Here is an 18,536-nt window from a genome sequence, read left to right on the forward strand (position 1 = left end):
CAGCTTTCCTGTCTCCAGGCGGACCTGTGGAGAGGACGGTGTGACTGAACTCGGCAATAGATCTTCTGAGGCCTGCCAATAGCCACGTGACTCTTCCCCAGGTCAAGCCTTGAGATGACTATCCAGCTCCTGCCCACAGCTTGACGGCAGCCTTGTGGCTGACCCTGAGCCAGAGGCCCCCAGCTAATCCGCTCCTGGGTTCCTGACCCACAGAAACTGTGGGATAATAAGTATGTGTTGTTTCCAGCCACTAATGGAATAATTTGTTTTGTAGCAATAGATTCCTAAAACAAACAAACAAATTGCATTGATAAACATAGATAGCGTGCGTCCCATCTTCACTTTTTGATTTGGAAGATGGGCTTTTGAAGTCATTGCCCCACAAGCCATGTTAATTTAGTTGATCTTTGCTTTCTTTCATTTTTAATGTGAAAACAACAGGGTTTTTTCCTGACATAAAGTTATATTATACTATCAAACATGCTTGTGGACCAAAGAGGGAGTATTGGTAACTTTGAGGGGAGAGAGAGAGAAAGAGAGAGAAAGGCTCAGAGAGAGAAATGATACTTTCAAATTTCAAAATTTTAAGAACTGTTTTGTCACATAACCTTTCACTTCCTGTAATTCCCAGCATATAAAAGTTTCATAAGGTGCCAAACGTGAGTTAACAGGTGTTATGGTGCGGGATAAAAAGAAAGCTTAATTAATACTTTTAGTGGCAAAGGGATCATGGGATTCCATCCATATGATGGCTTTTGAATTTCTTTTCCCTGCTAAATGAGTCAATTGAATTGGTAACTGATTCACTTGAACAGATGTGTCTCAATGTTACTCTAAGGAAAATGTCCTTATGTCATCCTGGCATGTACTAATAGCACCAAAAAAAGCACTGTGCTTAATTTTAGAACCATGCATAAAAAGAGAACCACGTAAAGGAGGCTCTCCCCAGCTCTCAGCACTCTTCTTTGGAAGAAAAGGAGACTGAAGTTGCTTGTCCACACTAAGATTATTCTTTCCAGATTCATGACTCTAGGGTACCTTTTAACAAAAGACCCACTTTAGTAATCAAAATTATTTTGAAGGGTGAAAATTTTACTCATATTATCATATAGAAATAGTTTTTAACTCTTCTGCAAATTCAACTTTAGTCTTGATTGTACTGTGTACCCTTTGGGAGAATAAAATAAAGAACAGCAAAAACAACAACAAAATTCTCTCTCATGTTTGAAAAATAATCACAATAAAAATGTGTTTGCTAAATAGGCTCTTCTGACTTATGAAACATTCTGTTTAGACAAGGGGAATAAACATCCATATAATGGAATACTATGTAACTGTTCCTCTATGGAAGTATTAAACAGCTATTAAAAAGCAATAATAGAATTCAAATATCACCACTTTGCACCCCTAAAAACTAAAGGACCTAAACAGTGATCATAAATGACTATTAACACCACAAAAAGAGAAACAACCAGACATTATATGCCTCCTCATGGAAGCTTATGAAACTGTTATGAATATAGCAAAATCCAAACTGGGGGAAACTGTATAGTATAAATGACCTGATCTTCTTCAACAAATAAATTGCAAGGAGAAACAGAGAAGGGGAAAAGGGAAACCAATAGATTAAAAGATACTAAAGATTTAAATCACCCAGATGTAAAAGTTTTAGGAACAGGTGGTGATGATGGTGGTGAATGTTATTATTGCCACTGAACCGTACACTTAAAATTGGTTAAAATCACAACTTTTATATATATTTTACCACAATAAAATTTTTAAAGGTTCATATCACCAATACAATTATTTGGATGCCTATTGAATATATTGTTTAAAAAAAAGAAATAATTGGGGAAATTTGAACATGATTGATGATATTCACTTCTATTAAAGAATTATTGTCTGTTTTTTAGATGCAATAATAGTGACATTTTTATTGTGGTAAGAACATTTAACACGAAATCTTTTCTCTTAACAAATATTTATGTGCACAATACAATATTGTTAAGGCACAATGTCGTGTAGCAGATCTCTAGAACTTAGTCATCTTACCTAAGTAGTTTTTTTGTTTTTTTTGAGTTCTTATCTCTTAGAGATGTATACTGAAATATGTACAGATAAAATGATATATATTGGATCTGGGATTCGATTTTACCTGACCTACAATCTAATAAATTATCCACTTATTATTTTATGGAGCCTGGCAGAATACTCAAGACCCTTGGGTCAGAGACAAAGAACTTTATTACTCATGACACAATAAGCAGCACAAACATTAGCATATTTGTTTTGGGTCCCCTTGCTCTCGGTGCCACCGGGGTAACACAGATGGATGGCTGCACGTGCAGCGGGTTGCTTCATAGCTGTGGAACACTGAGTTTGGGGAACTCACTTAGTCTTACAGCAAACAGTAAGAGCAAGAAAGACCTACTGTTTGTCCAGGGGTGGGAGTGGAGGGTGGAGGGGTGGGGAGGAGATGTTACCTCATTTCTTAAAGTTACTTAGTACACAATCAACCTTGAGAAATGGGCCTGGTGAAAGCAGTCAGGGCCTTGGCATCTTGGTCCATAGGAACATAAGAGGCCCAAAGAAGAGTCTCTCTCCCAACAATATCATGACATGAATTTGCTTCAAAAAAATCCATCGAGAAATGAGGCTTTGGTAAGTCAGTGAGAGTATAGTGAAACAAGTTTGGCCATGAGTCGATACTTGTTGAAGCTGGGTTGTGAGTATATATGAGTATATAAGGTCCACTGTGCTCATCACCGTTTTTTTGTATATGTTTGAACTTTTCCACAATAAAAGTTTTTAAAAAATCTGTTTACTAAAGAGTTATCTTATACAATATGTATGGATTCCAATATTTTTTAATAAAATAGAATATGCAAAAATACATATTTGTTATTTTTAATTTATGGAATATTTTGTTCTGCCCAATAATACTAAGAATATACTTCAAGCAAATGCTATTCCTCATTATGGTAAATATATACATTGTCATCTCATTACAAATATATGAAAGGTCCGTTTTATAGAGAGTTGTAGTCAATTTACGGTACTTTTCCAGCCTGTCCTCTGCCAAATGAATGTGTCTTCACGTAAGCCAACAACATGAGGTCCAAGGTCTTCGATGTATCTGCTAAGAATCCTGAGGTGTCATTGTACAGCTGTGAAAAGTTAATCTCCCCAGGAAAGGTAAGGGTTCACTTGAACATCATTGGGTGCCATTTTGAAAAAAATCAGAATGCTTTTAGGTTGTGCATATATATTTTTTAAACTAAACTTCTAATGTATTTCACCACTACCACCCTCATTCCCTAAGGAATGGCTCATTCTCTAAGGGGTGGATTTTATTTTGCTAGTTAGAGTGACAAAAAGTTTACTGATTGTTTAATTGAATTAGATTATTATCTCTTTCATTTTGCTAAGAAGTTATTCTCATCAAATAAAACAAAAGCAGGGACTTCCCTGGTGGCACAGTGGTTAAGAATCTGCCTGCCAATGCAGGGGACACGGGTTTGAGCCCTGGTCCGGGAAGATCCCACATGTTGCAGAACAACTAAGCCTGTGCACCACAACTACTGAGCCTGTGCTCTAGAGCCCGTGAGCCACAACTACTGAGCCTGCGTACCACAGCTGAAGCCCACACGCCTAGAGCCCATGCTCTGCAACAAGAGAAGCCACTGCATGGACCTAAAGTCTGTCATATAGAGTGAAGCCAGAAAAATACCGTATGCTAACACATATATATGGAATCTAAAAAAAAAAGAGAAAAAGAAAAAATGGTTCTCATGAACCTAGGGACAGGACAGGAATAAAGACGCAGAGTAGAGAATGGACTTGAGAACATGGGGAAGGGTAAGCTGGGACGAATTGAGAGAGTAGCACTGACATACATACACTACCAAACGTAAAATAGATAGCTAGTGGGAAGCAGCCGCATAGCACAGGGAGATCAGCTGGGTGCTTTGTGACCACCTAGAGGGCTGGGATAAGGAGGGTGGGAGGGAGATGCAAGAGAGAGGGGATATGGGGATATATGTATACATAAAGCTGATTCAGTTTGGTATACAGCAGAAACACAACATTGTAAAGCAATTATGCTCCAATAAACATGTTAAAAAAAAAAAGCCACCGCAATGAGAAGACCGTGCACCACAACCAAGAGTAGCCTCCGCTCGCTGCAACTAGAGAAAGCCCGCACGCAGCAGCAAAGACCCAATGCAGCCAAAAATAAATACATACATAAATTAAAAAAAAAACAAGAAACAAAACCAAAAGCAAGGATCTCAAATACCTTGTTACTGTAAACAAATTTATCGCCTTTTTTCCTGGTTCAGGCTGCTATAATAAAATACTATAGACTGGGTGGCTTATAAGCAACAGAAGTGTATTTCTCACATTTCTGGAAGCTGGAAATCCAAGATCAGGGTGCCAGCACGGTCAGGTTCTGGTGAGAGTCCTCTTCCAGGTTGCAGACTGCTGACTTCTCATTTTATCCTCACATGGTAGAACTCAGAAAGCTGGAGCAAACTCTTATGACCCTTCTTAGAAGGGCATTAATCCCATTCTTGAGGGCTCTACCTTCATGACCTCATGACCTCCCAAAGGCCCTACCTCCTCATACCATCACATTGCGGGTTAGGATTTCAACATGAATTTTGGAGGAACACAGTCTATAACACCTTCATAGGCCCATTTTCCGTTAGTCTTCTCTCAACATTCTTGGGTTCTTTGATGTCTAAAACATTAGTCAGCAATCTCAGATGCCCTTCTGTGTCTTTTTGGGGTAGGGGAAATAGCCAAATTTCTGAACTTTTTTTTTCACAGTTCCACTCCTGTATAGAGAAGAGCTAATTTCACTTCAAAAAGGATGTTTCTCTCCTAATAGGCTGGGCCACGAACTTCCTTGAATCACAGACTAGAAATGCCTTTCAACTGCTCTTTGAACACTGCATAATGTCCTGTGGAAGCTAGAAATTTCAGTGCTTTCTATATGGGACAGGTAGATAATTTGTTGAACGCTCAACTTGTTTCTTGACATTTGTGAGACTAACCCAACCAGTTTTGTGAAGGAAGCCCAATATTTGTTGGAGTTATGTCAAATGCAGTGCTGTGTTTTGCCTTGATAACAGAACTCTGCTGCAGTTATTTTTTTTTTACTTTCAAAACAGATATGATAAGTGTTTATGAAAAGCATTTGTATAATTTAATAAATAGTGGGAAACAGTTCCCTGATATTTTCAAAACTTCAGTTGCAGACCTCTACTAGGGCAACATCTTTTTCATACATTTAGGTCCCCAGACACTGAATAGATAGAAACAGCTTCATTCCAAGCTGCAGAAAGAAATTTGGTCCATGTTAGGTTTTTTTTAATGAATTAGATGATGATCAGGTGGTTCATTGTGTTAATGAGATTGGAGTTACTATTGTAGTCTAATAGTTGGTTTAGAATCCTTTAACACTCAGCTTTTCCTAAATTATCATCTTGGCTCTTCGCGCTTTAACACCAGTGGCTACCACTAAAACCACTCATTTAATTGAGTAAGCAAATAAATATTCACAGCACAGGAATCAGAATGAACCATCCCAAATCTGGTTGTATAGGCTGTATATAAGAAAGATATCAACAATTCCAAAGAATAAATCTATAAGAGGCAACATTTTTAGTCCTGGGAGAATATGAAAAAAAGTCTTTATTCCAGGCCTGATGACTGCTCCCATGCTAGAGGCATAAAAAAATCATTACTCACCAGCCTTTGTCTACACTCACCAACTCTTTAGGTAAATCATGTATGGAATAGATTCTAAGCATTGCTTCCCTCATAGAGAACTTTCCAAAGTGAATGGTCTGATTAGGTTACTTCTTATAATTACTATCCCTAAAACACTCGTTAATTCATAAATCAGGGCTTTCTTTTAAAATTTAGGATGAAGAATAACAATAAAATGCAAGTATTCTTGTGAAGACTCACTTTTCATGTTTGAAATCTTTAATTTGAAATAATTTTTCAATTATCTTATTTTAGGGTGGTGTATCAATTAGGATATTCTATGATGCAAATGACAGAATACCCAATTCATACTGGCTTAAACTATAAAAAGGAGCTTGTTGGATCTTGTAACTAAAAAGTCTAAATGTTCGGCTTCAGGCGAGGCTTATCCAGCGGTTCAAATGATGTCACCGAGGATCCAGTTTCTCTTTGTGCTGCCTTCCCTTGACTCCAATGTTAAGTTCTATAGAAGTGGCTTCTGAGCAGTTCCAGGGCCTCTTCTCCTGATAGTGAAATGCCTCTAGCAGTCAAGACCTAATATTCTCAAATCACAGGATAGAAAAGAAGAGCATGTCTCTTCTAATAGATTCAAACTCCCGGGAGTCACTCAGTTTCATTGATTCCTTTGGCTCCTGTGCCCAGTACCTGAGCTGGATACAGATTGGTTCATCCCTAAAGCCTGAATTTGTACATGTATTTTAGCTCCTTAATTTTGTTTTTCATTTGTAATATCTCATCTAACTCTTTCGGGTATTAGCCCCTTGAAAGCAACTATGGAATCTAAATTTCTTGCACTATTTCAAAGTACCCACAACAATGAATGCTCAACAAATGGAACTGAATTATATGTAGCAATGATCATTCTTTTATTTATGCACTGTCTCTAACATCCCAAAGTACTTTGTAAAAAATATGTTAGAGTCACAGGATGACAAATGTTCTCCATTGGGAGTGGGAGGAAAGATAAGTTAGAGTGTTTATTTATTCCTTGGGTTACTTTCCTGCAAGTCTGCTTTCCTCATAAAGCCCACAGCTCCTGTCAGGCAGCCCTCTCTAGAAACAACAGCTTCTAGAGAGGGCCCTTCCTAAGTTCTGGATTGTGGGAAACCAGCCCCTCCTCTTGTCATTTCAGGCTGGGGGATGAAAAGGTTTCCTGCTATTGCTAGTTCTTGTTGGTTTCCCTTAACCCCACTCACACCTGTGTAGTTGGTCCTTCATTAAACTCTCCTCAGTTATCTGGTTTAAGTGTGCCATTTGTGTCCTGCCAGCATCCTGACTTACACACACATACACTGTTAGAAAATCAAACTCAAACTGCCTTAAATCATCAATGGAATTTATTGAATCATGCAGCTAAAAAAAAAAGATGTCTTGCTTCAAGTCAGTGCAGTGGCTCAAATGACGGCATCAAGGCAATTAGAACTGGAAGAAACTTTATTAATCAGATTGTTATCTTGATTATAATATAATTAAATTTGTGTGCAGGAGGGATGAAAGGGTTTTTTTTGTTTGTTTTGTTTTGTTTTTTGGGGTTTTTTGCTCCGTTTTGCACTAAAGAATAAGGAAAATAGTTTACTGGCCCAGTTGTTTCTGAATCCTATGTTAGCACTCTGTAAACATTTGAGATAAATAAATGAGAATCTTCAGAGGCCCAAAGCAAAACTAACTCCACAGAACTATATGGAACCTAAAGGAAAAATAATTGCTTCATCATTTTTATTTTTGCACATCATTAACTCTTTTATTCACAGTACCTGACACAGTAAACTGATGGATGATGGAAAGTAGTGACTAGCTCTTTTCTCTCACGTGATGCTGGAGATGGTATAGCAACTGATGTACCTCTCTGTTCCCAAACACTTGCTGGCCATTCCTGTCGATTTCGTGTAGTGGAGAGACTGCGGAAGACCAAGGGCACTACTAGTAAATGATTTATAGTAACCAAGGACAGCGAAACATGCACTAGTTTTAATTTTTTCAAATAAAAAGACTTTCACTCTGTACACAGTATTTCCAATAACACTATAATGTCAAAGTTAAAGAACAAGATAACATAAAGTATGCTTAAAAGTTTCTCGTTGTTTCAAGCACTTTGTTTTTCCCTGTGAACAATGGACAATTGTGCCTTTAAACTGAAATACTTGTATGAGATTTAACACAGCTGACTTTCTCTCAAAAAAAGAAATTCATCTTTTACACTTTCTAAGTTAGGAAAAGATTATTTAAATGTTTTTGATTCTTTCATTTATTTCTTTTTTAGGTAACCAGTGAGTGTGTCTCTGTTGTTCCATGCTATGCCAGTGACAGCAGTTTGTCCCTTATTTAGCATGGACAAGTATAACAATCAAGAGAGTAATGTGACCATGAGAATTAATGCAAAGCACTTGCTGCCCAAGAGGCAGTAGCTGGGGTAAGATAGGGCCATGGGAATACAAGAACAATGCCCTCCTCGTCCATGCTCCCACCCAGCCAGGGCTTCCCAGAAGCCAGACCTTTGGGGCGGGTGAGAGACCACCAAGGACACTTCAACCATAGCCCACTTGGCTCTCTGAAGAACCCACACAGCATGTCTTAGTCAATTTTTTAAATTAAAAATAACTTTTTTCCCTATTCCAAAAGCAATGCATGTTTATTATGCAGAATGTAAACATTTAAGATTAACAAAAAAAGAAAGAAAGAAGGAGGTAGGAGAGAGTAGCCTTTAATTACCCCTCTTAGGAATGACCATGATTAACATTTTGATGTATACGCAAAGCTCACTCACTCCTTGTCTCCCTCTGTCTCTGGGATTTTACTATAAATATCCTTTTGAATATCTTTGTACACCATTAATTTAATTCATCTTTTACTCCTCACAGAACCTAACACAGTCCTGCATGAGGAGGTATTCAATAAAAGGATGAATGGCTGAATGTCCGAATCAGCGCCTTTTATTCATATGCTGCTGGAGGATAATATAGCAACTGCTGCACCACTCTGTTCCCATGTGCCTGCCAGAGGAGTACCAGGTATTAGGACTTATCTGAAACCATCAAGAAATCACAGTATTTGCTAACTCCACTAGAAAACCCCTCCTTAAAAGGAATGCTTCACAAGTGACAGAGCCCTTAACTTGGAGCTAGAAGATATAAGTATGAATTACAATTGGTCATTTTACTTCTCATTTTATTTCTTTAAGCCTCCATCTTCTAATCTGTGAAATGAAGGTATTGACCTATGATGTATAGGATCCCTAGCAGTTAATGTTCTATGCTATCTATATATGTCTGTCTGTCTATCCATCCATCCAACCAAACACACATACATGTATGTGTGTATATATTTAAAAAATTTTTTTAGTGAAGAAAGGACCCAGGTGCTAGGCCTTAAGATGCTAGTATGACAAAATCTGGTTTTGTTTGCCTGTTTTGTAAAAACTGAAAGTCTTATAGGAAACCCAGCCAACATGCTTTTCCATGCCCACAAACACTCTCTGTGGCTAAACTGGGAAAATCAAAAGCATGAAAACCAAAAATAAAAATAGAAAATAATGAAAGTATCTCTCTACATGTGGCTTTTATTAATTCTCAGATTCTCAGATGATTGTTGTATTCTGTCTGAGGCTCCCTTTCTTGTTTCATAGCTTTACACTCTGTTGTGTCATTTTCAAAATACTCCCTCCCCCCATTTCCAAGGTTACAAGCAGAGAATAGCTCTTCACTGATCTGTGAACAATGAGCTCTGTTTGGTAAGAGAACTTGACAGCTGAAGCAGAAGAAATCCTAATATCAAAACAGGTTGACACAGGAAAATGATTAGTAACTCAAGTGTCTGGGTGGAAAGGGAGTATGAACTATCACCTCCTACCCATTCCTTCCCGTCAAGCTTTGAGCCATTTTAAAACCCCATACCGATTCCTGAGAGCATTGAAGAAATGATGTGTTTCCAACATGTTCTGGCTGATGCTGAGGGTTCCTTCCCACATGTGCCTCTTCACCCTGCCTAAGCAGAAGGGATGTTAAGCATGGTGGAGGGGACCAGAGGGAACCATACTTAGAAAACCCTGCTGCTAGAAGCTTGTCCATGCAAGCGCACCGAGGCTTTCGGAACTCACCACCTCCAGAGTGTTTGCTTTTTCCAAATGATCATTCGGAACAGGTGCACGATGTCACTTTTGTGACATTCTTGCCCAAAATTCATAGCCTGAATATAATCATGAGGAAACATCAGACAAACCTAAATGAGCAACATTTTACAAAATAACTGGCCAATACTCTTCAAAGAGTCAAAGAAAGGCAAAGAAAAACTACTGTTTCATTGTCATGAAAGACAAAGAAAAACTGAGGACCGGCCCAGATTAAAGACTAACAAAGCATGAAAACTAAATGCAGTCTAAGATCTGGGATTGAATCCTGAGCAAAAAAAGTAGTAGGACAGGACAAAATTTGAATAAGGTCTGCAGATTACTTAGTAGTACTCTGTCAAGTTAATTTCTTGTTTTGAAAATGGTACTGTGGGGCTTCCCTGGTGGCACAGTGGTTGAGAGTCCGCCTGCCGAGCAGGGGACATGGGTTCGTGCCCCGGTCTGGGAGGATCCCACGTGCCGCGGAGCGGCTGGGCCCGTGAGCCATGGCCGCTGAGCCTGCGCGTCCGGAGCCTGTGCTCCACAACGGGAGAGGCCACAACAGTGAGAGGCCCGCGTACCGCAAAAAAAAAAAAAAAAAAAGAAAAAAAAAAGAGAATGGTACTGTGGTTACACAAGATGTTAACATTTGTAGAAGCTGGGTGAAGAGCACATGTGAATTCTTCTATTTTTTCTCAACTTTCTCTTAAGTATGAAAATATTTCAAAATGAATAGTTGAAAAAATTAAAAATAAATTCTAAAAAACATGGTTGAGAAAAATTCATTTATTATAATATTGGTTTGTGGACAGAGTAAAAAATACATATTAATTAAAAGAAATATCTTCACTCTTGAATTTAAGACTAGACAAGCAAGCTTTTTCTTTGATTAGTCATGTGTAGAATTATTCAGGCATTTCTTAAAATCACTCTAAACTCTCAGCATATACTTTATTACCAAAAGTTGAAGTTCAGTATAGCAACTGTACGTAAAAGTACTTAGATAATCTTGGTCTGTCCTTGTCACAATATCAATAGACCTCTGCTGGGAACTGTTTTATTATGACAACCGAGCACTAAATTCTCTAATCTTCAGGTCAGCAATTCCTGGGTGTATAGAAGAAGAAAGTTTTCCATTTGGCAGATGAAATATCAAGACCCCCAAATCCCTCTCCTTAGGAAGTAGAGCTTAGGAAAAGAGCCTAGTACTTTTTTGCTGTTTGCTATGAAATATAGCACTTTAAATGAACTGAGTTCATTTCCAGTGGGGTTAGGGGTGACCCTGCATAACTCAGAAGCAACCTGTAGGGGAAAAAAAAAAAGGCAAGTACAGTCATGGGAAGCAGAAGATTTTACATGTCACGTAGGAATATAAAATGTTATATTTAGTAGTTTCTTATATAGCTATACAAAAAAATTGAATAACTACGGGGGGGGGGAGGTAGACCCATAATTACCACAGCCTCCACCAGATTATTTAGATAATTACCTAAAAGTTAACATATCTACTCCGTAAGATTTACTGGCCTTTTGTTCTTTTCATTTCAGAGAAATCAGCATTACTGGACCAGTTCTTGACCACACGTGCTGTCTGAAAATTTTCTGAGGCCAATATAATGTGAACAAAAAATTAATAGTTGATCTAAAAAAGAAATGGAAAATTTTATTCAAGCCAAACTGAGGATTATAACCAAGGAGACAGTCTTTCAGAAAGCTCTGAAGACTGTTCTGCCCATTAGAGATCAAAACACAGTTATATAAGTTTTTGAGACAAAGGGTTATATGTCAAATGACTATTGACAATTTACATAATCCATATCTATACATACAAAGCAAGTAGTGGGTCTAGCTAACTAGTTGTTTGTTTTTTGTTTTTTTTTAATTTATTTTTGGCTGCATTGGGTCTTCGCTACTGCACACGGGCTTTCTCTAGTTGTGATGAGCAGGGAGCTACTCTTCGTTGTGGTGTGTGGGCTTCTCATTGTGGTGACTTCTGTTGTTGCGGGGCACAGGCTTTAGGCACACAGGCTTCAGTAGTTGTGGCTCATAGGCTCTAGAGCGCAGGCTCAGTAGTTGTGGCGCATGGGCTTAGTTGCTCCGCGGCATGTGGAACTTCCCAGACCAGGGCTCGAGCCCGTGTCCCCTGCATTGGCAGGCAGATTCTTAACCACTGCGCCACCAGGTAAGTCCCATGCTTGTTACAAGATTAAGAAGGAATATTATTTCCTAAGGAGGGCTGGTTAATGCAGATCCACAATACACACTAAAGGGAAGGTAGGAGGCCCAAACTGGCAAAGAAAAATTTTTATGTTTAAATTTTTCTTGTCTTGACATAAAACATGAATTTTATTTTATCAACAAGAAGAAAAAAATGTTAGGATTTTTCTCCCAATCTGCATGTGAGGTCCAGGTCTAGATGCCCTGGTTTTCTTGGCCCTCCTGACTTCAGGTTCCATGAATTCTGTGCCAATTGAACTTCTGTTCTCACCCTTGCCATCCCTCTCCTCTCTTCCCATCTTCATAGATGTTGGGTTTGGACAGAAAACAAGCTCTAGATATATTAATAACCTATGAGGTTTAGCTTTCTTTCCTTGTCCAAAAGGTTTTAATGTGGGGGATTTTTTGCTTTGTCAAACCCTGTATTTTCTCTCAAATTGCTGGGTTGGAGGTAGGTTGAGAAGGTGGATCCTTACATGTCTCTGTTCTCAGGTAAGACTACTATTATACAGGAAACCAAGCACAATGACTGAAAGCTAGAGTCTCTCATCTTGCACAAGGAAGTGCTTCCTCCATCAAATCTAGGGAAGCTTATTAAACCGGTTTCTTCTAATTTCATAGAGGACTATAGAGATAATAGAGGCCATGGATATAATGAAGACTTAACATAATTTTGTCCATCTTGTAAGTATATTTCTCTCCATTTACGAAAGCTGCAGAGGATAAGGACTATGTCATTGTCATCATTCATTATTTACTCCATTGACACCCATTCACACGAGGCCAGTAGTGTGAATTTGTTGTTTTCATTTCTACCAGACTGTGAACCTTTTAAGGGCAGGTACTATGTCTTATTCTGCTGTTCTCAATATCTAAGTCCAGTGGACTAGATATTGAAAACAGCAGATATTGGACTAGATATTGAGAACAGCAGATATTGGACTAGATATTGAGAACAGCAGATATTGGACTAGATATTGAGAACAGCAGATATTGGACTAGATATTGAGAACAGCAGATATTGGACTAGATATTGAGAACAGCAGATATTGGACTAGATATTGAGAACGGCAGATATTGGACTAGATATTGAGAACAGCAGAATAAGACATAGTACCTGCCCTTAAAAGGTTCACAGTCTGGTAGAAATGAAAACAACAAATTATACTATTTGTTGTTTAAATTGTATTATATATATATAATTTTACATATAAATATATTAAAACTATATTAAATTATATTTACTATAGCACTGATTGTATGAAATGTTGCAGAAACCCAGAAAAAGGAACAGCTAATTCTGCTGAAGAAAGAATTCAGGGAAGGTTTCACTGTGGAAGTGTTAGGTTTCTTGACCCTTGAAGGATCTGCCAAGTGAGAAGGGGAAGAAAAAAATGGAAACATGTGGGTATGAAAAGGCATTTGGCAGGATGGGGGAGTAGGAGAAGTGTGGTCTCACAGTACGAAAGATGAAGCAGGAAAGGAGTGACCCAGGTGATTCTAAGGAAGAAGATGATGGTTGGATATGGTCAGCTGGCACATGGCAAAGGATGGAAAGCTAAAGTCTTCATTTCTCAGACTTCCTTGCAGCTAGAGTCTGTTTCTAATTCAATGCACTGGTTGTATATCAGAAGGACAAAAGTGATGAGGAAGCCATCTTTCTGCTGCTGGCTGGCTTTCACTTTGCTGGCAGGCAAGGTCATGGAGACACAGGGTTCTTCTTCAGCTCCAGTGTTCAGCCTTGATTGTGGGAGTTGAGGCAGCTGCAGCAGTGCTGGCAACAACTTCTGATGCTGGCTTCCCAACAGGTTGATCACAGCTATCTGGTAATTTCTTGAACTCAGCATGGCTATCATGGACTCCTCACTCCTCCAAAGCAGAGATTCCCCTGAGTGGTTAGTTCTGCAGGGTCTGACAGGCCCAGGCTTGATCCTGCTTTTGCAAACTTTCAATGATTTTGGAAGCATCTAATTCCCCTAATTAAGTCTTTACAAACAGCAACATTAGTAGTACAATCTTCATTCACATACACGGTACTCATGACTTCCTTATCTTTGCTCTATTAGTTAGGGTTCAGTGCAAAAAAAGAGAAACTAATCTCTGTATTTTAACAAGGACTTAATTAGGGGAATGACAAAACAATTACCATTTCGGTTAAAAAGTCAAAGTGACTTTTAAAAATGTTCTTAGTCTAATATTAGCGTACTAAAAATCATGTATTGTGCTTTTTTCAAAACAAAATATTTATGCTCATTTTTCAATAATACATATTCGTTGTCTTATTTATGCTGTTTCCTGAGTGGAAGTCTAAAGAATCAACTCAATTTAAAACATTAACTGAAATTTTAAATAAAATTAGGTTTACTGTATTTTATTTTATGTTAAACATATGTATATTAAATTTTTTTTTCTTTGTGATAACAGCATTAAGTCACTGACATTGTCAATTAACATATTTTAAAGTGCTTTTATAAAAATAATGCCCCAAAAGGCCTGGGCGTTATTTGCTATACTTGCCTACAATTTTTTTCTTTTCAATTTAGTCACACATATATATTTAACATACAAGATGGACCCAGAGAAAGTGTTATTTAAAACAAAAACCTAAATGTATCAGTTTCCAGTTTGGATAAGTCTGATCAATGGGAATACATTTCTATGTACTATTCCATTCCACTTACTGGGATGGTAGATCCCAGGAAACTGACTTTTTCAAGTCCACACCTAATCATCAGTCCTCAAGAGAGGGGAACCTGATCAGAGAACACTTTGTTTAGCAGAGCATGGTAATGAGTTTTTATATATTTATGCATCCCAAGGAATCCAGTAAAGAGTAAAGACCTCAAATTCTCTATATAGCAAGAAAAATTCTGAGTTTCAGCCCCAGGGAGAAGAAGTGACAGAGTCCAGGGATAAACAGAAGTTTTGCGTTGGCAAAAGAAAGGGAGAGGGGTAATGTGCCTCATTTGGGTGAGAAATAAAAGTCAAGTCACAGGAATGAGATTGCAAATTCATAAGGAAATCAGAGCAAGAAATGGCCAGGAGAAACTCCCCACTACCACCATCAAAGATATAAATGGGGTGATGATAAGAGTGCTTGAGCTATTTTTATATAAATATTAAATGGAGGGAGGACCCAGAAACGTGACATTTGGGTTATATGTGCAAACATTAGCCATCCTTAATGTTGCTGTACACGCTGGGGAGCAATGGTGCCTGGCAGGTGGTTAACAAGGGAGTGGAGGATGGTCTGGAGTGTAGAGAGGGTAGAGTTGGGGTGGAACAATTAGCAGGCTTTTGCAACAACATTTCAGGTAGGAAATGATAAAAACCTAATCAAAGCAATGGCAATAGGAATGATGAGGAAGGAAAGAATTCCAAACGTCTCAGTTGCAGAGTCAACAGGATTGCTTACTGATTGGCATGGTTGAGATACCTCCAAGGTTTCTAGCATGAGTGACTAAGTGAACAGTGATGCAGTTACCAGAGTTTAAAAATGCAGTAAAAGAGACAGGTTTTGTGGGGGGGAATGGTGATTTCTAGTTGGACATTCAGTGGAGATATCCAGAAGACAACTAGAAATAAACAGTAATGCAGTATTTTGGAATTAAGCTGTAAACATGAATAAGAATCCCCAAAATGCATGGAGAAAAGGGAAGAAGATGAGAATGGAAACGTGGTGGCCAGGAACATTGAAGAGCTAGGTAAAGAGAGAGGAGCCAAAGAGATATCAGAAGGAACAACCTGATATCATGAATGCCAAGGAAGGAGAACAAATTAAGTGCATGGTCAATATTGTCAAGATGCTACAATTTGACATGAATTATTAATGGATGGTGGAGGTAGAAACCAAATTGTTGTAGTCTAAGGAGTGAATGTCAGTGAGACGTGGGGAGAGTAAATTAAACCTCTTCTGAAGAAAAAGGTGGTAGGGCAGTAGCTAGAGAGGTAGTTATTTTCCATGAAGGGCTTTCATTCCCCATCATAGTCCTAACCTAGCATTTTGCATCTAGTAGGCACTCAACATCTATTAAATACAATAATATTTTCATTTATAAACTAGCTTTCCTATGAAGAGAATCCAGTGTTCTCCAAATAAAACAGTACAAAACAGATCTACCCTCATTTTGGATGGGGAGGACTGAAGGAAATAAACACATTTCATATTCTGTGTTATGTTTTGGGTTAATTGGTAAGAATCATCATTTTTTCTCACCCCTCTCTGACTACACACACCCTGATTATAGATTATAGAAGGAAAAGGAACCAAATGACTTGCTGATCCAGTCCCCAGACTGCAGAATTGCATAGTCCAAAAGTGAACTTTAGCTATGTTACTTTATAAAAGACTAGGCGTCAAGATGCCACTATTTGCCTTAATTACATATTTAATTGCTATTAGGTTACATATATATGGGGAATGAAGAATTTTTTAAAGATATAATATATGCTCAGCATAACATTAAGTGAAAAGGCATATTATGCAATATGATCTCAATTAGGGGGGAAGGGGGAAATAATATATACACACAAAGTATGAATAAATACTAGAAGAAAATAAACTGTTAACAGATCTTTGGACGGTAGCGTTAGGGATTTTTATTTCCTTCATCTTACTTTTCTGTAAATTCCTAATTTACCATTATTTAAAATCTCCATCTAAAAACACTTACTAGCAATTTAAGCCCATTCTCTTTGATCTAAGTAGCTCTAAAATAACAATAGTTATAATAGTAATTCACCAGACTCCAAGTACCCTGCAGTCTTCTTAATTCCAACTTCTTAGAATCTCTCTCCTTACTCATCGTATTAGTTGCTTGTACTCCCTGAGTTCTCTGACTCGGATTCTAAAGGTGCGTTTCGAGAAGCAACGTGGAAAATGGAATGGGGAATCCAAAGTTTGTTTCACATGAGCCCGACTACCCCCTACATTGTACGGGGAGATAATTTGGCTTAGGTCTCGTCTGTGCCATCTACCAACTGTGGAGCCTTAGATAAATCTGTTCATATCGCTGCACCTCAGCTGTCTCGGCTTTCCCATCTTCAAAATGGGATTAGGAGAATTTACACGTGGGGAATAGATGCAGGGCTCACTGGCAAGAAAAGAAGTGCCACACTTGGAGACGTCTAGAATTCCATAGGTCTCAGGAAATCCTCTGTAAAAGGTTCCACCCCAAACCTACTGACTCCGAGGAGCATGGGGCCCCAGGAATCTGTATTTTAATAGCTTCCCAGGTGATTCAGATGCCCAGTCAGGTTTGAGAACCAAGGACTCTTTCCAGTCCTCCTGTTCTTTGATCCACTTCTCAACTTCCTTCTGGTCCCAGCGATTTCCAGTTCCTGCAACAAAAGGAGCCAAGGAAAGAGGGGAGAGAAAGCGCAGCCAAGACCCGCCGAGCCCGCCTAGTACCGGCCTCTCGCCAGCCTCCCCGCTCCGGCGCCAGCCGGTAGATTACATAACAGCCCCGCGGCGCGCTATCGCGATATTTCCACCGCCCCCGCCTACTTCCACGTCAGAGGGAACCGGGCGGAGCGGCCAACATGGCGGAACGCAGGCGACACAAGAAGCGGATTCAGGTAGCAAAGGCGAGCCCTGGGATAGGGGACTCTCGGAAGTGGAAGACGCAGGGAAAGCTCCCGGGAAGGGTGGGCGAAATCGAGGACGAGGTGGGGTGGGGTTCCCCCGCGAGGTCGCCGGTTGCGGGCTGAGTCGTTTTGAGGGGCCTGAGGAAGGGCGGTGTTGGCGACGGCGGAGACCGAGGCGGAGGTGCTGAGGCAGCGGCGGAAGGCGGGAGGCGCGGCCGCCAGCCCAGGGTGGCGGTGTCGGCGGCGGCGGCGGCGGCGGCGGCGTTGTCGTTGTCGGCCTGGGCCTGTGCTGGGAGGTCCGCGTCCTCCGAGCGCAGACACCGACCCTCCCCGGGCTCCTCCCCTCCCTTCTCCACGCCATCCTTTCGCCTTAGCTGTCCCGAAATTAAGGCCGCGATAATTAGGGTAGAAGGAGGCGGAGGACTGACCTAAAGCTGCCCGTTCTTTGTGCGCAGATAGAAGGACCGTAGGAGGGGGCAGTGATCGGGGTTTGGTCAGCTGCCCCAGGGGCCCAGGCGGCGATCTGCGTATCCAGATGTTCGTTTGCGTGCAGCCTCCTTTCTCCTCACAGTTATTAACTTAAACGTCCAACTGAAGCTTTCCGGCTTTCTTTCAGCGACACAGTGTAAATAAACAAAACTCCCTTGGTACTGCAAAGAGCGGGTCCCGCCCAGAAACCTTTCACATGCCAGTGTGTCATCCTCATAACCTACATAGCATCCCTCCCTCATTCCACATGCATGTCATCTATGTATTTCTTCCTTGCAGTTTTCCCCCTGTTGTTCTTGCTCTTTGCCGAGAGGATTAAATATGGGGAACATCTTAGACTGAGGATGTTTTGTTGTCTCCTTATTAG

The 18,536-nt window shown here is 39.7% G+C and overlaps 1 protein-coding gene across 1 annotated transcript in view; it reads left to right on the forward strand.

Annotated features, from left to right (window-relative positions):
* The first annotated feature begins 17,362 nt into the window (after positions 1–17,362).
* SEC62 (SEC62 homolog, preprotein translocation factor) overlaps positions 17,363–18,536 on the forward strand; it is a 30,606-nt gene continuing 29,432 nt past the window's right edge. The window contains exon 1 of the mRNA XM_065876312.1: positions 17,363–17,671. Within this exon, the coding sequence (XP_065732384.1) occupies positions 17,636–17,671 (36 nt within the window). The 5' untranslated portion in view covers positions 17,363–17,635. The remainder of the gene's footprint in view (positions 17,672–18,536) is intronic.

Source organism: Phocoena phocoena, chromosome 4, assembly GCF_963924675.1.
Source record: "Phocoena phocoena chromosome 4, mPhoPho1.1, whole genome shotgun sequence".
Classification (NCBI taxonomy): domain Eukaryota; kingdom Metazoa; phylum Chordata; class Mammalia; order Artiodactyla; family Phocoenidae; genus Phocoena; species Phocoena phocoena.